The sequence below is a fragment of the Rhamphochromis longiceps genome, linkage group LG17 (assembly GCF_057381845.1).
Source record: "Rhamphochromis longiceps isolate RC_006_pf linkage group LG17, R_longiceps_female_GT1.1, whole genome shotgun sequence".
NCBI classification, from domain to species: domain Eukaryota; kingdom Metazoa; phylum Chordata; class Actinopteri; order Cichliformes; family Cichlidae; genus Rhamphochromis; species Rhamphochromis longiceps.
The window spans coordinates 6,167,977-6,188,474 of NC_140573.1; the positions used below are offsets into that span (position 1 = coordinate 6,167,977).

The following is a 20,498-nucleotide window of genomic DNA, read 5'->3' on the forward strand; positions in this document are numbered from 1 at the left end:
GACGTCGAAAACGTCGGAGCGCTTTTGAAAATATGTGGTGTCCTGATAAACTGAGCAGATATTTGAGGTTTACACAGCTACATTCTCGCCTGAAAATATGTTAAACGTTTATTTTGTGACCCAGAAAGAATAATAAGAGTAAAGTTAAAACTAACTAGCTGCCGCCATTGTTGACAACTGCGCTGGGCTGCGCTATGAATTCTGGGACACAGCTTCTTCTTCTTCGGGGTTTAACGGCAGCTGGCATCCTTGGACATGCAGTGCTGCCATCTTCTGTTTCAGTCCGTTATTACACTCTTAAATCCTACTACTCATTCCTGCGTCCTTTGTGATCTTACAAAGCTTCAAACGATGCGTCGACTATTAAATTAGTCGTCGACGATTTTAATAGTCGACATAATCGTGACTAGTCGACTAATCGTGGCAGCCCTACTGTCTACTATGCAGTCTCTCCATTTCATTATTTTGAAATATAGAAGAGTTTGCCCCCACCCCTCCTCCAAAGTTATGTGGCCTTGAGTTGTGTATTTTATATAAATTATATGTTTGCATATTTTTTTAAAGGAGACAACATGGGTCATGACTACTGCCGTGCAGACATCTATCCTGAGTCTCCCATAAAGTTTTCACAGGATAAGTATTTAGGGCTCAATGAAATACAGAGCCATATACAGAGCTTCAATATGCACAGCTAATGGTCACTCTTAACCAGCTAGCTTGGGTCATTCCCATCTCATTCCCATTTCCATTCTGCAATCAGACAGACATCAGTGACGGCAGTCCTTGTTCAGCCTGAGAGAACCGATTTGAGCTGGAGCATCACTCTAACCAGAACCTGAAGCAGGCGGAGAGCTGATTCGTTTGCCAGCAGACCAAGTTCACTGCTGAGAGAAGAGAGCAGACCGAGGACCGCTGCTTGCTGCGGTTCAGAAAGTGAAGGTGCAGCTCACCTATGACGCGCTCAGTTGAAAGACAGCTGACTATTTCTTTAGTGCTCATTGTCACAAAGTAACATAGTATTATTTTATGTATTTTAGACAGTTGCTTTTGCACACATAAACACCAGTGTGTACGAGGAGCAGGAGTTTCACTGTATGTTCGACTAAAGTCATTAGAGAGGGACATGAACTTACAGTAAATTGGCTTCTACACATACGTTACCATGCAGACTAAGATAAATGGGTTATACAAAAGAGCTTGTTTGCTATCCATCTATAATAATAATAATGATAATAATAATAATAATAATAATAATAATAATAATAATAATAATTATTATTATTATTATTATTATTATTATTATTATTATTATTATTATTATTATTATTATTATTATGCTTAAAATAAAGATTGTGCATTCTTAATTTGTTCTTGGCTGGGAATATCATGGTTTCATGACTAATGTGCTGACAGAAAAAGCACCAATATTAGTTAGAGCCTGCATGCTATTGGAATAGAGCAGAACTAATCCAGGATGACATGGTGTTAGGTTTAAATTATCTTGATGACAGTCAAATAGTATATTCAGTTCTTTCATTTAGTTTGATTGCGCTGTTATTTTTTTATCCATCTTAGAAGAAGAAATGTTCACAACCTAAACTGGATAACCTGGATTATCCACATAGAAAGGAAATGAGTGGAATGATGTGCTTTTCGTAATATGTGAAAAGAGACTCAGAATTTCCCCTCATGGAGTTTTTTTTCCCTGGTTTTCCAAACAAGGTGGAAAAAGAGGCATCATTTAAACTGTTACATCATAACTGAGCCAGCCAGGCCTTAGCTCTGCCTAAAGGGGATTCAGTTGGCTTGAAGATAACCAGATCCACCCCACAGCTAAACAAACACGGCTGCGCAACTCAGGCACTTATAAGGAAGGCATTACCAACTCGGGCTTGCTATTTAGAAACTTAAGAATGCAGCCTAAAACAGCCCACTAGAACTGAAATACACCAGTGGCTCCAGTAAAGCATTTGGTCCCAATGAAAGCGTCCAACCATAGGAACATTATTTTTAGCCAGTTCTAATGAGGATTTCCAGTCTATCAAGCAGCCATAATTATCAGAAAATAATGAAGATTTCTGTCAAACAAGCTAACACAGACTCATTTCCTTTACGGTTCACAGGCTGTTCTTGGGTCACCAGCAATGGCAACATCTATTCATTTTACACAAATCAAGTAATACATAATATATACATAGCTTCTTACACTTAAAATAAAGTGTTACTGGCAGCTGCCAGATTGTTTGACCACACTTTCAAGTACTAAAAACCTCCAACAGAACAACATGAATGATTTTTAGTTAGTAAGAAATGATTTCTCAATGGAATTCTGAGATCTGTGGATCAGTTTGAGACTATCTGCACGAGAAGAAGCCAGTGTCATACAAGCAGGCAAGCTATAACCCCGGATGCACCACTGAACTTTAAAATCCAGCCTGCTGCAGGTGTTTCTGGAGAAATACTTTACTTTGAATAGAAAGAAGAATCAGGACAGATGAAGCTCAGTGTACCCGTTAACCACTGATTTCTCAGTTTTGTGTGAAAAATTCTTCAGTTTCACACACTCCACCCTTAAAGCACTCGGAGTGAGTGGACAGGAAACCCTTTCCCTCCTGAATGAAAGGACTCAGTCATGAATCAACACACAAATGTGTGCTTACGCACAGAGAAACTGTGAAAGCATATGTTCCCCTGAACAGTTAGTTTATTTTAAGCTAAACAGCCAAGTGTGTGTTAAAAACTCAATAAATGATTCCTGAAGTATATTAACAACTTAACAAAAGGACATTTATCTCAAATACATTCTGAAATCCAATCCACCAGAGAGAGCAGTCAGTTCATATTAGAAGTGAACAAAATATATGGCAAAAAATGGCACAGCTGTTAAGCTTTTCACCCTTTATATGTGGCGATTGACCAGTTACCGGTATGTACACATGCACATGTTTGCCTTAGCTAATGTTTCCCGGCTCACCTACACTGACGCCACCCTGTCGGACCTCAGCTACCATAGGTCCGCCACTGCTGCATGCCTCACACTAGGGAGAATATTCACCGCTTCTTTCTTGTAGTTAGCTTGTTTGACGCTATACTGTGCGAGCTACCTATTTGCTACATTCCCTTTGCGTGTCTGTGTGGCAGGTTCAACTATATTAATAAATTCAATTCGGACAGGATAAAAAATGGACAGTATTTTTTTAAATAAATCTTTTTCACTTACCTCCGTGTCCTGCTCCAGAGTCAATTATTGGCGTGCCGCCAGGCCACGACCCAAATGAAGAAATGAAATGTCTTATATCGTTTCTGCCTAATTTTTTAGGCAGTTGGAAGCTAGAGGCTCTGGTTATAGGCTACCCCTTAGAGGAACCTTAGAGGCTGCACAGTAAACATCACCGCTATTGACCCCAAATCATAACAAAAGACCTCTGACGGCAAAAATACCCCACGCCGAAATAATTTGAAAATATTTTACTGTCTGTACATGTGGCAACCGACCCCCCAAAAACACACTGTTCCCTTCGGTCCTTTATGGCTACAAAATATGAAATAAGCTCCGCTGCTTCCTGAGACCGTCGGGCTCGTCAGACGTTCCGACAACGCAACGGCGTAGCGCCTGAATGACGCTAACGCCGACCAATCAACGATGACTAAAAGAATCCGTGTTTTCTTCTGCCCAATAAAACGTGACCTCTACATAAGGGTGATAGATTGGCCAATAAGAGCATCCAAGCCGCCCTGCAAGAGTCGGGGACGGGTCCAGCTAGCAAGCGTTTGCAGCGATGAAAGAATTTCCAGCAGTTGGAGGCTTTGATACATAATTTTATTGGTTGTGCTTAACGCAAATTCTTACTAAAATAGCTTTTATTATTCTGATAATTTGCAAGTATTAAATGGTATTTTATTGCAAAATGTTCTTCACACATAATTATGAAATACCGTATGAATGAGAGGGTATGTAAAGCCAATAAAAGGTCACATTGGTGATCAATACACAAGCATCAGGTTTCTAATTGTTGACTAAATGAAAAAGCTGCAGGAGTTAGTTATACTGAAATGTTACTGCTATTCAAAATATAAGTAGAACTAATCGAAACCACACGGATATTTTATTGGACAACGTTTATCTAGTGGCAATAAACCAGATAGAACGTAATAAAGTATGATAAGATAAAAGTCACACAGTCCACATTTATAGCACTTTCTATTAAGGCACAATCTGAGACTTTTGCCATAGCAGTTTGAGATGATAACAGCTTGTCTGCCTACAAACCCTTTAAAAAGTGCTCATTGTTTAAACTAGAAACCGAAATAAATGTGTCCGCATTCCAACATTGTTACAGTAGAGCCCTTCAAAAAGGAACGGACTTGTTTCCTTAATAATCCCATCAGTGGTGCTTAGAAATGTCTTCATCCTATCTGGACTCTTTCATTTCCTTGTAGATTGTCCTATAGACCTTTGGGATAAACAAAGAACATTAAAGGGAGAAGCTACACTAATCACATGTGAATGAAAACGCAGATAACAAAATTTGAGCACAGACAAAGTTTTGTTGACCAAACCAGGGCAGGTGAAGATTTGCTGTCATAAATCTCCTCGTTCGGGCGGGTTAAGTGCTTTTACTGTTAGGACCATGATGTCAACATGCAGACAGGCGGGTGGGTCCCGCTAACACGTCTGGGTGTGGTGGCCAGCAGACAAGGCTGTTTTTATATTTCTCACATCAATGGGGCCCACTGAGCTGTGACACAGCACCTATATTTAGATTTGGGCTATAAAGTCTCTGGCCTGCAGCCTGGGTTTCACAAAGTTCAGTCTGAAATGGATTCAGCCAATATGAAAGCATTTGTTTTGCAAAAATCAAGATTGCACTGCATGACTTGTGAAAATATTTTAGTTGCAAATGTGACAAAGGTGATTTTTGCTCTTTAGGTTTTTTTTTAAATATGATGTATCAGACTAACTAGGAGTTAGAACAGAACACACGCATATACATAACTTTCTGTAATGTGAAATTTTCATGCCTTTTACTGAAACGTTTCAAACCGTCGATAGAACCAGATTATGGAGTTGTTTTTTCCCCTCCTTTAAAATTTTTTTTCCTTTCACTATTGTTTTTGTCAAAACACATTATGAAATATACAAGAGCCACAGCTTAGTTCCTCAAAGCTGTGTCCATCAGAATTTCCTTTAAAGGTCACATGAACTGAAATGTGGTCATTCTTTAATTGTACCGGTAATCGTTTCCTGGTAAAGGCTCGCAGTACGTCATGTCAGTTTCTGCTAGTGTATCAGTTCCAATGAAAAAAATGAAACTGATGCAATGCCACAAACAAACTCCAACAATTAACATCACCCACATGGTTCGTGTACAAAACGCTTGTGGTAACAGTTTGCAAATTATATAAAAAAGGAATATTATTAACACTTATGTGGCTGTCCACGGTTTATTTAAAAAAGAAAATACCTCAGAGAGATGAGCTATCAATATCTACAAAATCTGACATAAATATATAACATATAGTGTACATAAATCACATAACACCTGTCAGATTGGTCTCCTCAGGCCCACAAAAGTTGTTTTTGTTTTTTTAAAATAAAAATTTCAGGAAAAAAAAGATCCGTGTGCATGTAAAGACACCATCCTTCATCCTTCTTTAGCTGAGCTGCAGAAAACAAACAAAAAACATAAAGATGACCTCATCCACACAGAACCGCTTCAGCATCTACATGTTCACACATTTGACATGTGAACACACACCATGTTTGGCAGTTTCAACGATGGCCTATTGTGGCTGAAGGCAAAGAAAATAAAAATAGCTGAAAAGACTGAAAATTGTCCAGAATCATATTATGCATTCCTCGGGTCAGGATTCAGCCGGTGATGGCTGGCTGGGTGCCCCGTTGCGGGTGCGGAGCTGAGATTGGGCAATGTCAGCCAGTGCACTCTGGATCTTCTCCAGGAGCATATCGCCGCGGTAAACCACCTCTTCTAGCCGAGCTGCTGCCTCATGGTTCTCCTCCTCCAGCTGCCGCAGACTGGCCGCCTGATGAGAGGTCACAGTCAGTCAGATTTAATGAAAACAGCTTTGGTGTTTTTATTTTCCCTTTTGTGGAGCGTCAAATAACTGATAACAACTGAGTGAAGGTTTCCTTTAATTGTGTATAACTTGGGAGCATCAGATCTCACAATAACTGACTGAATAATAAAAGAATTCCCACCTGGTACACCCAATATCCCCACACAACGCAGGTGGTGTGTGTGAGCAACTTTTAAATAGTTGATGAGAACCACTTTGTACAAGTTTTGTTTCACGGTTCAAAAGCTGCCATCAGACTGTGACGAGATTCCATGCATGATTCGCAATGTGTGCAGAAAGTCTCCTGAGACGTGGTCTTACAGCTGATCATTTCTAACAGCTTTGTATGACAGATGTCTTTTTACTTTATATCTAAAACCAGTTGCGTGTATTGTCGGCCCTCAGAGAGCTACAGGGAAACTAGAACTTCTGGGCTGTGCAAGTCTCATTCACAAAATTCCACTGACATCTGACAGCACTAATATCTAAAAAAAATGCTGCCCTGTGGTCCGCATGAAGATAGAAGTATCCTTGCACAAAGAACCAACACCACTGATTATACAATATTGCTCGGCTGTTTTTCAGAAAGACTGACGACTACTGCTCCGACTTATAAAAAGCTAGAAATGACATGAGCTGCCTGTAAGGATGGCTTACTTTCTTATAACATTACCTAGAGATAAATATCATACTTGTTTGAGAAAGAGCAGCACCTACTCGGCTCAGAAAAGGCATTTGGAGCTTGTAATGACATTAAGCATGATTGGTCCATGCAGATTAAAAGCAATGAAAGTTTGTTTTTTGTTTCTTAAATACCTAATTTTCCAGCAATATATACAATTATTAGTCACGTCATCAGCAAAAATGTGCATACTGCCAAGATCCATGAATCTTTTAGAGAAATCATTTAACAACAATGCTGGTGATTTTCCTTTGGCTCAAACTAAAACTTCCTCTATGCAGGGAAACTCCCCCCTTCCCTGTGTACTCAGAGTCTAAGTTTCCCAAACATTACCAATTTGGCAGTTTTAACTGGTTTAAGTGAGCTTTACCATTTACTTAATGGATGTTCCTCAAAATAATCTCGTTATCGGAACACTCCAGCCGTGGTGTTTATCGTTCCTCTCTTGAGTGAAGGCCATAAAATATTAAAAGAGATGTTTTTGCTTTTTTGTCTACTGATAAAAGTCTCTGGAAACAGATCAAAAAGTTAGCAAGTTTTCCAAGTACCACTAATGTCATTCAAAGATATTTGTGTTACAAATGCTCACTGGCAGTACTGTGTATTGCACTCAAATATGCTTGCTGGGAAACATCCTATTCTCAATTTTCTGTTCTTTAATCTATTCTAGTCTAATCTAATAGCAGAAAGCAGTGCACAGGAAAGTGACACTTGATGCCATGTATCTTTCTATTTACGGGAGAGAGATCAACACAAGAATGACTGTTGTTGTCTTTAACATATTTCACTATAGACTATAAACAGTTTGCTTACACACAAAACACACTTCCCTCTGCTGACTGATAGCTAGACATACTAACAGTGCTCCTCTACTTGAATTAGTTTTTTTTTTTTATGTCCGGGAAAATAGAATTAATACATTGAAATACATATATACACATGTGAAATAGTCGGTGATACTTATGAATGTGCTGACCTGCAGAGCTGCTGTGGACTCCTCACTGGGCAGCGAGTCTATGAGTACATCCACATCTTTGGCTGTTCGGGCTATAAGGGCTGCAAACAGCTGGGCATACTCTAAACAGAGATCACGAAAAACAAAACACAGGTGAATGATCCTGCATATCATTAAAATAAAATAAAAAAAAAAAAAATATATATATATATATATATATATATATATATATATATATATATATATATATATATATATATATATATATATATATATATATCAGTGAGATGCTTGGTTACAAGTTGAACAGCCACAAGGGGCAGTACCCTCCATGGAGAAGGAGGCTAGAGGGCAAGATCAAAGTAGCACGGAGGGAGGTTAGCCAACTAACAGAGTTGCAGAAAGGTGCGACAAATAAGGTGCCTAAGAAATACAGCAAGCTGTCCATACCTGAGGCCTTGGAAACTGCCAAGCAAAGACTCACAGCCTTGGCCAGCCGCTTGAGGAGGTACACCAGAGAGATAGAAGGCAGGAGAATAAACCAGCTGTTCTCCACAGAACCAGCAAAGGTGTACTCTCAGTGGCAAGGGAACAATAAGAGAACAGCACCACCAAGGCTGGAGACGGAGCAATACTGGAAGAGCATATGGGAGAAGGATGCAACCCATAACGGCAATGCTCAGTGGCTAGTGGATCTGAGGGCAGACCACAGCGACCTCCCTGAACAGGGTCCAGTAACCATCACAGTGGCAGATATCCAAGAAAGGGTCTCCAGTATGAAGAGTTGGACAGCACCAGGGCCCGACATGGTTCACGCCTTCTGGCTGAAGAAGCTGACTGCACTCCACGAGCGTCTGGCAGCACAAATGAACCAGCTGCTAGTTAACGAGAGACACCCAGAATGGCTAACTGAAGGCCGGACGGTCCTGATCCCCAAGGACCCCAAGAAGGGACCGGTCCCCTCCAACTACCGACCAATAACCTGCCTCAGTACTACATGGAAGCTCCTGTCAGGCATCATATCGGCTAAGATGAACAGGCACATGGGTCAATACATGAGCGGGACACAGAAAGGAATTGGCAAGAATACCAGAGGTGCAAAACACCAGCTACTGGTAGACAGAACAATCAGCCGAGACTGCAAGACCAGACTGACCAACCTGTGCACTGCCTGGATTGATTACAAGAAGGCCTATGACTCAATGCCCCACAGCTGGATACTGGAATGCCTAGAATTGTACAAGATCAATGGGACCCTAAGAGCCTTCATCAGGAACTCAATGGGGATGTGGCGTACAACACTAGAGGCCAACTCCAAGCCCATAGCACAAGTCACCATCAAGTGCGGGATCTACCAAGGAGATGCTCTGTCCCCACTGCTGTTCTGCATAGGCCTGAACCCCCTCAGTGAGATCATTAACAAGACTGGCTACGGATACCGACTACGGAACGGAGCAGTTGTCAGCCACCTCCTGTACATGGATGACATCAAGCTGTATGCCAAGAGTGAACGAGACATCGATTCACTGATCCACACTACCAGGCTATACAGCAATGACATTGGAATGTCGTTCGGACTGGAGAAGTGTAGTCGGATGGTAACAAAGAGAGGGAAGGTAGTCAGAACTGAGGGGATTGAACTACCAGAAGGCAACATTGCAGACATAGAGGACAGTTACAAGTACCTGGGGATCCCGCAGGCAAATGGGAACCATGAAGAGGCCGCTAGAAAGGCTGCAACCACCAAGTACCTGCAGAGGGTCAGGCAAGTCCTGAGGAGTCAGCTGAATGGTAAGAACAAGATCCGGGCCATCAACACATACGCCCTGCCCGTGATCAGGTACCCTGCTGGGGTAATAGGCTGGCCAAAGGAGGAGATAGAAGCCACTGACATAAAGACAAGAAAGCTCCTGACCATGCATGGAGGGTTTCACCCCAAGTCCAGCACCCTGAGGCTGTACGCTAAGCGGAAGGAAGGGGGCCGGGGACTGGTGAGTGTCAGCACCACAGTCCAGGATGAGACAAGGAACATCCAAGAATACATTGGGAAGATGGCCCCAACTGACCGAGTGCTCAGTGAATACCTCAGGCAGCAGAAACCCAAGAAAGAGGAGGGAGACGAGGAACCATCATGGAAGGACAGGCCCCTGCACGGTATGTACCACCGGCAGATAGAGGAGGTGGCTGATATCCAGAAATCCTACCAGTGGCTGGACAAAGCTGGACTGAAAGACAGCACAGAGGCACTAATCATGGCAGCACAAGAACAAGCTCTGAGTACAAGATCCATAGAGGCTGGGGTCTATCACACCAGGCAAGACCCCAGGTGCAGGCTGTGTAAAGATGCCTCAGAGACAATCCAGCACATAACAGCAGGGTGCAAGATGCTAGCAGGCAAGGCATACATGGAACGCCATAACCAAGTGGCCGGCATAGTGTACAGGAACATCTGTGCCGAGTATAACCTAGAAGTCCCGAGGTCAAAATGGGAGATGCCCCCAAGGGTGGTGGAGAATGACCGAGCTAAGATCCTGTGGGACTTCCAGATACAGACGGACAAAATGGTGGTGGCTAACCAACCGGACATAGTGGTGGTAGACAAACAGAAGAAGACGGCCGTAGTGATCGATGTAGCGGTTCCGAATGACAGCAATATCAGGAAGAAGGAACACGAGAAGCTGGAGAAATACCAAGGGCTCAGAGAAGAGCTCGAGAGGATGTGGAGGGTGAAGGTAACGGTGGTCCCCGTGGTAATCGGAGCACTAGGTGCGGTGACTCCCAAGCTAGGCGAGTGGCTCCAGCAGATCCCGGGAATAACATCGGAGATCTCTGTCCAGAAGAGCGCAGTCCTGGGAACAGCTAAGATACTGCGCAGGACCCTCAAGCTCCCAGGCCTCTGGTAGAGGACCCGAGCTTGAAGGATAAACCGCCCGCAGGGGCGTGCTGGGTGTTTTTTTTTTTTTTTATAAATAAAAATAACAGAACACAAACACACACTCTACGTGCTGTTGAACCACAGAAAGTACCCCCTCCCCCCCCTTTTTTATAAGAGAAAAATCATTATGTACCATAATATTCAGAGTGAAAAGATAAAATGTCACTAAATATTGAGTAAAATGTAAAGTGGTGAAACTAAATCATTTGAGTTGTAGAGAGACACTCATCATGAATGATATGTAGGTGTAGTGATGGAGACCCGGTGTTGTATGATCAGGGGGGAGTACTGTACAAAACACCAATGTGGACATTTTCATTCCTGTTTCAGACAAATTTTTTCAAACTAACAAGCTGTTCCACATTATGTAAGCCAGTCTGTACTGCATTTATGTCAGTTTGCATAAGATTTTGTCCGTGTAGCCTAGGGCTGCCATGATTAGTCGACTAGTCATGATTACGTCGACTATCAAAATCGTCGACAACTAATTTAATAGTCGCGCGTCGTTTGAAGCTTTGTAAGATCCCAAAAGACGCGGGAATAAGTAGTAGCATTTAAGAGTGTAATAACAGACTGAAACAGAAGATGGCAGCACTGCATGTACAAGGATGCCAGCTGCCGTTAAACCCCGAAGAAGAAGAAGTAGTGTCCGGTATCGTAGCCGAGTCCAAATTCAGGAACTGCATCCTACTGTGCCCCCATTTGTAGGCCGATTACGTTACAGTGATACGACGAAGACTGTCCGAATTCGAAGACTCCGACAAATGCGGCCGACAAATGCGCCCTTCATTTCCCCAGATTTGAAGGATGGGTCAGGTGTATACTTCGTGGCCCAACCTATCCCAGAATTCATAGCTGTTGCTCAGCTTCCAACAATGGCAACAGCTAGTTAGTGTTAATATTACTCTTATTATTTTTTCTGGGTCACAAAATAAACGTTTAACATATTTTCAGACGAGACTGTAACTGTATCAACCTCAAATATCTGCTCAGTTTATCAAGACACCACATATTTTTAAAAGCGCTCCAACGTTTTCAGAGACGTCTGTTACCCACCAGCTCGATAGCTAGCCAGGGTTCAAGGCTCACTAGAGCCGGTGAGAACACCGGACTCCCAGCAAATCGTTTTCAAATCCACCGCCGTCTTTCGCTACTCAGGTTAAACACGATATACAAGTCACTTAGAGAACTTAAAAATGTTATTGTTTGGCTTTTTTCAGTGTTTTATTTGTTCCTGAGTAAATCGGTTTGGCTGCAATTAAAGTTATAGTTTTTACAAAGCTGAATAAACGTCAAGAAGATAATTGATTATCAGAAGTGTGAGATGCTCGAGAATATACTCCGGTGTCCTGTTATATTTTAGATAGCAAGGAGCAAACGGCTGAGTTTATTAAACTTCACCAAAACAATCTGCAAATTTCATTAAAATGTAATAAACTATCATCTTGTCTTTATTTTTAGTTAGCACATACCTTACACGTTTAAAGCTGTAAGCTAATGATAGTTATATGAGAGCAGATGCATGCTGGTGCAATAAGCTGTAAGGTTTACGTCCAAAGGATGCATGATCTGATTAGTCAACTAATCGCAAAAATAATCGGTGACTAGTCGACTATCAAAATAATCGTTTGTGGCAGCCCTAGTGTAGCCTGATGAATCTGGGTATGCAACCTCTACAGACATGCTTGTGTGCAGTGCACCAAGAGATCAACAGCACATGTAGCACTGGCTGACAGTGATAATACTGGAAACTAATTTGCTGACGAGTTCACTTTAACAGGAAAGGGAGTAACAGAGGAGTTCACCACAAAGAGGAAACAGTGGCAAAAAATAATCAACAATTAAAAAAAGCAGCATGAGAAACACAGACAGTGGATACGTAGACAATTTTCAATACCGTGTTTCATTTCACTGCAAAGAAGTTATTTTTATATTATGACATATCTTTTCTGTATCAGGGTCGAAGTTGAAGGAGAAACTGAACAAATGCAAACAAGTCTAGCTCACAGACTGTTCCGCATAATTGTTATACTGCCCTCTGGTGACAGCACACAGCTATAACATGTACCAACACACAGCTATATACTGGGCTGGAAATCACCAGAGACCCTTTGATACCACATTTTTACAATATATTACTGTCATTTTCAACATTATATGATATGTTAAATATTGCAATAACATATACTACAATTTATGTCCTAAAAGTTGAACTTTATCAGTATCTGTTTTATCCAATGAGATAAAGTAATCTCACTGCAAAATGAGATTGTCAAGCATCCCCCATCACTGTTATTAAAACCTGCCACAAATGTTACTATAAAATAAGAGTCATTCTGACTGATATCAGTCTGAGGTTCAATAGGTCAAGTTGGCAATTACATGCAATCTGTTTCTGATTGCATGGGCAACAAACACATGTTGTCCATAGGGAAGTTGCACAGTGACCTCTGGTGGAGAAGCTATGCAACGTCATTGATGAGTGTTTCTCTCATCTCCTCTTGAATTTTTATTTTTTTATATTTAGTAGCTTTTAAAAAGCAGATATCAATAGAGAGACAAATAACTAATATCAACTGATATAAAAACTATGGTTAAAATTAATGTCATAGTAAAAAACACACAAACCTTCTGTTGGGTTTGCTGGCTGATCCTTGTTGATAGCTGTCTGGATGTTACTGAAAGATGCAGGAGGTGCACACTGTTGCAGGACGCCGATAGCATTACAAAACTGATCCGCAAGCTGGACACACAAAACAAAACCAGTAATAGGTTACGCTGTCGTTTAAACAAGACAATAGCTGCTGATGAGAACATAAACTTCAGGCAAAAGAAATTTAAAGAGGTTTCTTTTACCAGTTTTATCAAGGTATGTTTTTTTTTTTAAATTATAAAATATAGGTATTTAGTTTACCAGTGTCAACCATAAGGAGGCCAGAATCCAATTTTACCCACTGTGAAAATGTGAAGGCGTGCTTAAGTTTTGGACTTTTAAATGTATTTTCATAAGTTTTACAGCTTCTCCTGAAGATAAAACGTCCCCCAAATAATTAAATGAGAGAAAGTTCATTTTTTAAACCATCTACTATAGAAATCTATGCTTTTTACAATGGGGTCACATTACAAAATATATTATTACAGGACAGTCTACACAACAAGCCAAAAGAACGTTTTCTGTTATTTTTGCACATTTATTTCCTACAATTTAAGCCCAACGAGTCACACTGACAAATTTTTCTTTATTGTGCAGAAAAACTAAGAAGGACTGTTAAAACCAACATCTTTTTCTTATATTACAATGTCTCAGGGATTAAATGTATAGTTAAAGTTCTGACTGAGAGTGACAGAAAGGGGAGTGTCACTGATCGGCCCAAAGTGTGTTGTATGTAGGCCACCTAGTAAAAGGATGTTTGACATCCCTGGTCTAGAACCACCCTTAAATTATTATTATTTTGTTTGTTTGTTTGTTTTGGAAAATGGCAAATAGTTGCAGCGGGAGTTGAAAATAGTTGAAACGGGAGAAAATACGTGGAAATACAGTATGTAAGGCAAAAACAGATTTTGCAGTATTCTAGCAAGCTGGTACAACATGAAGGATCAAAATCTGACCTACTTTTCTCCATTCGTAATTCCTATAAGTTCAACATCTGTTCAAGACCACTGAAAAAAAATAAGCAAATTTGGTCCCTTGCAAGCCAAATATAAAGAAATTACCTTTGCACAGTATTGTAGTAACACTGTTTTCTTTCCAAATATATTTATTTTGTATCATTTTGTTCAATGAAGCTACTCAAAACGACGTTTTAACACTGTAACACTTCATTGTTTAAAATAACTTAGCTGGTTTGGTCGTTTAGTAACACAGGCCTTTAGCTATAATTGCTATAATGGTTAGCTACCCCGTGTTGTTGACACGTTGCTAAACTATTAGGGCCACTGGTTTGCGTTAGCTACCAACTCTAAACGACATAACGATGCATTTTATATTTTTAACACCTCCTTCTACCAAAGAATGTTTAAAATATTCAACATTTGCCTTACCGAATTGACTGCGTCTTGAAGTTGTGTTAGCCGGTCCGCCATATTGTCTGTTTCTGACGTAACTGTCGCGAGAACATAAAACATCTCGCGGTATATTCGGTATTTTGGGAACCTTGGTTGTCATAGGTTGGGTTACTTACTTTTATCATCTCACAACTGGGTTCACAGCAAATTTGAAACGCGTTAAAATCGATATTTTCATATCAGCAGAGATTATCTTCTATTTTAACGAGGAGCGGATCTTTATTAGAGCCTGTTTGTGGGTGCTTTATGAGGACTAATGTTAGCCTTTAGCTAATATTAGCTGCCAAACATCAACAGGAAGTAGCAGCGGGGTTAACGCAATTCCAATGTCTTGTACTGTGGCTTCCCCAGGTATGATCATTTTTGTTTCTTTAATTCATTATCTAAATTGAATGGCAACACTGATTTGTTATACGCACCCGTTTATAATGCGAGCATGTAAGTGGATTTGCATGAAAGCTTAACTCTGATTAGTAAGTTGGCTAATAAGTGAGCCGAGCTTGTGTATGTATGTATGTGTTGTTAAAATATGTTTTACGTTGTCAGCTAACTGAATTTGGAAAACTGAGATACTAATCCCCTTCACGTTTTATATAGCTGAGACGAATATGCTTCCAAAGTAATCATGTAAAGTGAATCTGACACCTAAAACACGTAAGGCTTGCTCCTAATAAGCGAATTAGCTGACACGGCAGCTGTAATGACGGGAAGGTCGAGGAGGAGAAAGCCTAGATTCAATGTCAATGAATGATTTTTAGCTGGTATTTCGAAGTCAGAGCTGACGCTTCAGTTGAGGTTACTTCTTGCTTTACAGATATTTTTAAAATTGTATAATACCAATATCGCGGTGTTGTTGTTTGAACAAATAAAACAGAACTAGATCAAGCATTTCTGATTTAAGTCGTGTTTAAAAAAATATTAAAGTGATCATCATATAAAAAAAGACTACTTTTATAGAAAATGACTGATGTAACCTATTGCTGCTTAACAGCAGCAATACAGGGAGTGCAGAATTATTAGGCAAATGAGTATTTTGTCCACATCATCCTCTTCATGCATGTTGTCTTACTCCAAGCTGTATAGGCTCGAAAGCCTACTACCAATTAAGCATATTAGGTGATGTGCATCTCTGTAATGAGAAGGGGTGTGGTCTAATGACATCAACACCCTATATCAGGTGTGCATAATTAATAGGCAACGTCCTTTCCTTTGGCAAAACGGGTCAAAAGAAGGACTTGACAGGCTCAGAAAAGTCAAAAATAGTGAGATATCTTGCAGAGGGATGCAGCAGTCTCAAAATTGCAAAGCTTCTGAAGCGTGATCATGAAACAATCAAGCATTTCATTCAAAATAGTCAACAGGGTCGCAAGAAGCGTGTGGAAAAACCAAGGCGCAAAATAACTGCCCATGAACTGAGAAAAGTCAAGCGTGCAGCTGCCAAGATGCCACTTGCCACCAGTTTGGCCATATTTCAGAGCTGCAACATCACTGGAGTGCCCAAAAGCACAAGGTGTGCAATACTCAGAGACATGGCCAAGGTAAGAAAGGCTGAAAGACGACCACCAGTGAACAAGACACACAAGCTGAAACGTCAAGACTGGGCCAAGAAATATCTCAAGACTGGTTTTTCTAAGGTTTTATGGACTGATGAAATGAGAGTGAGTCTTGATGGGCCAGATGGATGGGCCCGTGGCTGGATTGGTAAAGGGCAGAGAGCTCCAGTCCGACTCAGACGCCAGCAAGGTGGAGGTGGAGTACTGGTTTGGGCTGGTATCATCAAAGATGAGCTTGTGGGGCCTTTTCGGGTTGAGGATGGAGTCAAGCTCAACTCCCAGTCCTACTGCCAGTTTCTGGAAGACACCTTCTTCAAGCAGTGGTACAGGAAGAAGTCTGCATCCTTCAAGAAAAACATGATTTTCATGCAGGACAATGCTCCATCACACGCGTCCAAGTACTCCACAGCATGGCTGGCAAGAAAGGGTATAAAAGAAGAAAAACTAATGACATGGCCTCCTTGTTCACCTGATCTGAACCCCATTGAGAACCTGTGGTCCATCATCAAATGTGAGATTTACAAGGAGGGAAAACAGTACACCTCTCTGAACAGTGTCTGGGAGGCTGTGGTTGCTGCTGCACGCAATGTTGATGGTGAACAGATCAAAACACTGACAGAATCCATGGATGGCAGGCTTTTGAGTGTCCTTGCAAAGAAAGGTGGCTATATTGGTCGCTGATTTGTTTTTGTTTTGTTTTTGAATGTCAGAAATGTATATTTGTGAATGTGGAGATGTTATATTGGTTTCACTGGTAAAAATAAATAATTGAAATGGGTATATATTTGCTTTTTGTTAAGTTGCCTAATAATTATGCACAGTAATAGTCACCTGCACACACAGATATCCCCCTAAAATAGCTAAAACTAAAAACAAACTAAAAACTACTTCCAAAAACATTCAGCTTTGATATTAATGAGTTTTTTGGGTTCATTGAGAACATGGTTGTTGTTCTATAATAAAATTATTCCTCAAAAATACAACTTGCCTAATAATTCTGCACTCCCTGTAGCTTGCAAAAAGCTACTGCATCATGGTATATACATAGGTTTTTATAGGACTGTTCAGAGTTCCCAGAAAACTTTCACTTGACTGCAGCTGCTGTATCTACAGATTATAGACCAAAGTTTTTCCCCATTGTCTAACTAAGATACAAAGTCAGCCTACCTTTAAATAAAGAAGCTATTTTAATAAGATATAATTCAATAGTGTCATTCATCACTATAATGAATAGCTTGCTAATGGATAATTGCTTTAACCAAATGTAATACTTAAGGGAAGAAAAGAAGGATTGACAAGGTGGATGACTACTATGTTTGCAAGCAACCGTGTCCTAGCTCCTCTTAAGAATCACTTGTATTTCCTCAGGCATGAACTGTACCTTAGAGAAGGTCCTGGCAGATGCCAAATCATTAGTGGAAAGGCTTCGCAACCATGACAACGCTGCTGAGATGTTAATCGAACAGACGACACATCTCAACAAGCGAGTAGAGGCCATGAAACAGGTAGGGTGTCACATGAACTTGGGGAAATGTGAGGCCTAAAGCATTTGATGTAGAATCCGTGAAGTTTCATTTGAAAAGCTGGAATAACATTTTTTTAAAAAGTATTTCTAATTGTTATGATCTATCATTTTATATTTCAGACTGAAGGTTTTTGTGCTTGTTCTTTTTATTGATAGTACCAGGAAGAGATAGACGCCCTGAATGAGGTTGCACGTCATCGGCCTCGTTCCAGTCTAGTCCTGGGAATCCAGCAGGAAAACCGGCAAATTAGGGAGCTCCAGCAGGAAAACAAAGGTAGGCAGTTTCCTTCAATGTCAACTCTCAGTCAGTGCATTTTTAGTTTCGCTTTGATTTGCGGAATATAAAGCTAGAATTTGATCCTTCCTGCAAATCAAACTTGTGTTCATACTTCATGTAGAGCTGCGTACATCATTGGAAGAACACCAGTCTGCCTTAGAGCTCATCATGACCAAATACAGGGAGCAGGTGTTCAGACTTCTCATGGCCAGTAAGAGAGACGACCCCGCCATCGTTACCCAGCTGAAGGAGCAGCATACTACGGTCAGTGTCTGGTGCAAGTACTTTTAATGTATTATTCTGCAATTTTTTACTTTTCTTGTGCATTAAAAAAAAATCATTGCAGGAAATGCAAGCACACATAGACAAGATCAACGAAATGGCCTCCGTGATGAGGAAAGCCATAGAGGTGGATGAGGAGCGAATATGTGAAGATGAGGAGAGGATTAAACAGCTAGAGGTAAAAGCCGAGCAGCATTACTTCAGTTGTTCCAAAGCTTTGAGACCAGGGGAAGGTACAAAAAATCCACAGAAGTTACAAATCCACCCAAAAAAATGTCTGTTCATGTGACACAGAGGATCACAAGTGTCAAAGAAATTGACACTTGACACAAATGCCAATAAAAGTCATCAGTAGAAACTTAAATGATCAAGCCTCTGAGGGGTGGAATCAAAACTGGATCACAAGTCATAGTTAAAAAATGTTCATGTGCTCTGTTATTTATTCATTTATTTATTTAAACAGTATATTTAGTGTGAGTTTGGAGTTTAAAAATGAACTAAAGCTTCATGTTGAGTTGAGATGTCAAAGCAGATCTTAACAGGGCATTTAAATTAAAAATGAGCCTTTTTATTTACATTTCCTCCTAGCTTTGTTTTTGTCCCTTTGACCTACTTTGTTATTTAGACATCCTGCCTCTCTATTTTCAAGGTTCTTTATTTGTCACATGCATAGTTATACAAGTATAACACACAGTGAAATGTAGCCTGACACGCTCCTCGACATGTGCAAAAAAAATTGGGGGGGGGGGTTTAACCTATTTTCAATAGGTTAAACAGATATATAGATCTATCCATCCATCCATCCTCTACTACTTGAAATTATCCATAAATCCCATAAAAGTTAGCAATGCTAGTTAGCTAAATAGTAACATAAATCTATGTGCTTTTAGCTTTTGACAGTAAGAACCATTTGTAGTGTTTCCACATGTTAACCACCAGATGTCAACAGTGAGCTTTTAAACTCTTAAAACATCATAAACCCATATTTTATTCACAGTAGTGGAAAAAGTAGCATTTTAAGAAAAACAGTAGCTCATTTTGAACTTAATACTAGCAATAAAAAAATAAAAAAAGTTGGGATGGGGTCAACAAAAAGCTGGAAAAATGGAGGAACATTTTAGGTTAACTGGCATAAAGATTAATACTCAACATGATTGGGTATAAAAAGGCCTTTTAAAGAGGCAGAGTTTCTCAGAAGTAAAGATGTGCTGAGGTTCATCAATCTGCAAAAAATAAAAGGCATCTGCAACTTGTGGAACAATTTCAGAATAACATTTGTCAACATATAATTCTGAAGACTTTGAATATCTAATTATCTGCAGCTTAATATCTTCAAAAGATTCTGAGAATCTGGAGAGATCTCTGTGCTCAATAAAATTTGGGTTTATGGGATTTGCAAATCATTCTGTTTTTGTTTGCATTAAACACAGCACTAAGCACAGCAGATCTCTGTGTATTTCAGTTGGAGAACAATGGACTCCGAGAGCTGCTGGGAATCAGTCGGGAAGCTTTTCTGGTTCTGAAGAGAGACGACCAATCAGACAGCACGTCGCTGTCGCCACTGCTCACCAGTGCCGACGTGAGCTTACGAAAAAGTTAGAGCCCAGGGCAGCCCACCAAACCCGCCCACCTACTGCTGCCGCTGTAGGGTACAGAGTCTACAGCCTGTTACCACGTGACCACTTCAGATGATGAGTCTCCTGGTGCATTTAGAACATCGCTGCTCCAGACCTGCATCCCTGTCTGATGATTCGGGCAACAAGCAGCGAGCCAACCACCTCCCTTTATTCTTTTTCTTGTTTCTTGGTACTGCTGTAACGTTTTGTTCATTTTGGCAGCATGCACAAGCCCACAGTGCCTGCAACATTTTAAGGTGTAAATGAGTAAATGAAGGGCTTGAGTTCAAATAAATCTATAAGCAAGAAAATTTGTCTGTAGAGTTTGTGTCACCTTCCAAATGTCACACGTTTCTTGTTCTGTTTTGGTTGCTCCTGCAGATACACAACTTCTCACTTTCACTACTCGTGTCAGTAAAAGTGGTTTCTATTCCCACCAATATTGTCACTGGCGGGAATAGAAACCATATCCACAGAGGATCTGCTCCAAAGGGTGAGGTGCATCTGCTGCTAGCTGTGGAATAGAAAAT

The 20,498-nt window shown here is 40.5% G+C and overlaps 2 protein-coding genes across 2 annotated transcripts; one reads left to right on the forward strand and one right to left on the reverse strand.

Annotated features, from left to right (window-relative positions):
* Positions 1–3,816: 3,816 nt before the first annotated feature.
* On the reverse strand, positions 3,817–14,788 carry med21 (mediator complex subunit 21). The gene is made up of 4 exons (XM_085386689.1): positions 14,692–14,788; positions 13,279–13,393; positions 7,737–7,837; positions 3,817–6,045 (listed from the first exon to the last, which is right to left on the reverse strand). Exons 1-4 carry the CDS (start codon positions 14,773–14,775, stop codon positions 5,866–5,868), a joined length of 480 nt encoding a protein of 159 aa, XP_085242815.1. The 5' UTR covers positions 14,776–14,788; the 3' UTR covers positions 3,817–5,865.
* Positions 14,789–14,798: 10 nt separating this feature from the next.
* Positions 14,799–20,279, forward strand: fgfr1op2 (FGFR1 oncogene partner 2). The gene is made up of 6 exons (XM_085386688.1): positions 14,799–15,066; positions 17,637–17,773; positions 17,950–18,067; positions 18,192–18,334; positions 18,417–18,530; positions 19,815–20,279. Exons 1-6 carry the CDS (start codon positions 15,042–15,044, stop codon positions 19,950–19,952), a joined length of 675 nt encoding a protein of 224 aa, XP_085242814.1. The 5' UTR covers positions 14,799–15,041; the 3' UTR covers positions 19,953–20,279.
* The last annotated feature ends 219 nt before the right edge of the window (positions 20,280–20,498 follow it).

Bases quoted from the DNA above. Each gene is read 5' to 3' on its own strand.
- fgfr1op2 (XM_085386688.1), top strand. From the start codon at position 15,042: ATGTCTTGTACTGTGGCTTCCCCAG. The intron at 18,335-18,416 runs GTCAGTGTCTGG...AAATCATTGCAG, and splicing joins TGAAGGAGCAGCATACTACG to GAAATGCAAGCACACATAGA. The intron at 18,531-19,814 runs GTAAAAGCCGAG...TGTGTATTTCAG, and splicing joins AGAGGATTAAACAGCTAGAG to TTGGAGAACAATGGACTCCG.
- med21 (XM_085386689.1), bottom strand. From the start codon at position 14,775: ATGTTTTATGTTCTCGCGACAGTTACGTCAGAAACAGACAATATGGCG. The intron at 13,394-14,691 runs GTAAGGCAAATG...TTGTGTGTCCAG, and splicing joins TTCAAGACGCAGTCAATTCG to CTTGCGGATCAGTTTTGTAA. The intron at 7,838-13,278 runs GTTTGTGTGTTT...ATCTCTGTTTAG, and splicing joins GCCAGCAAACCCAACAGAAG to AGTATGCCCAGCTGTTTGCA.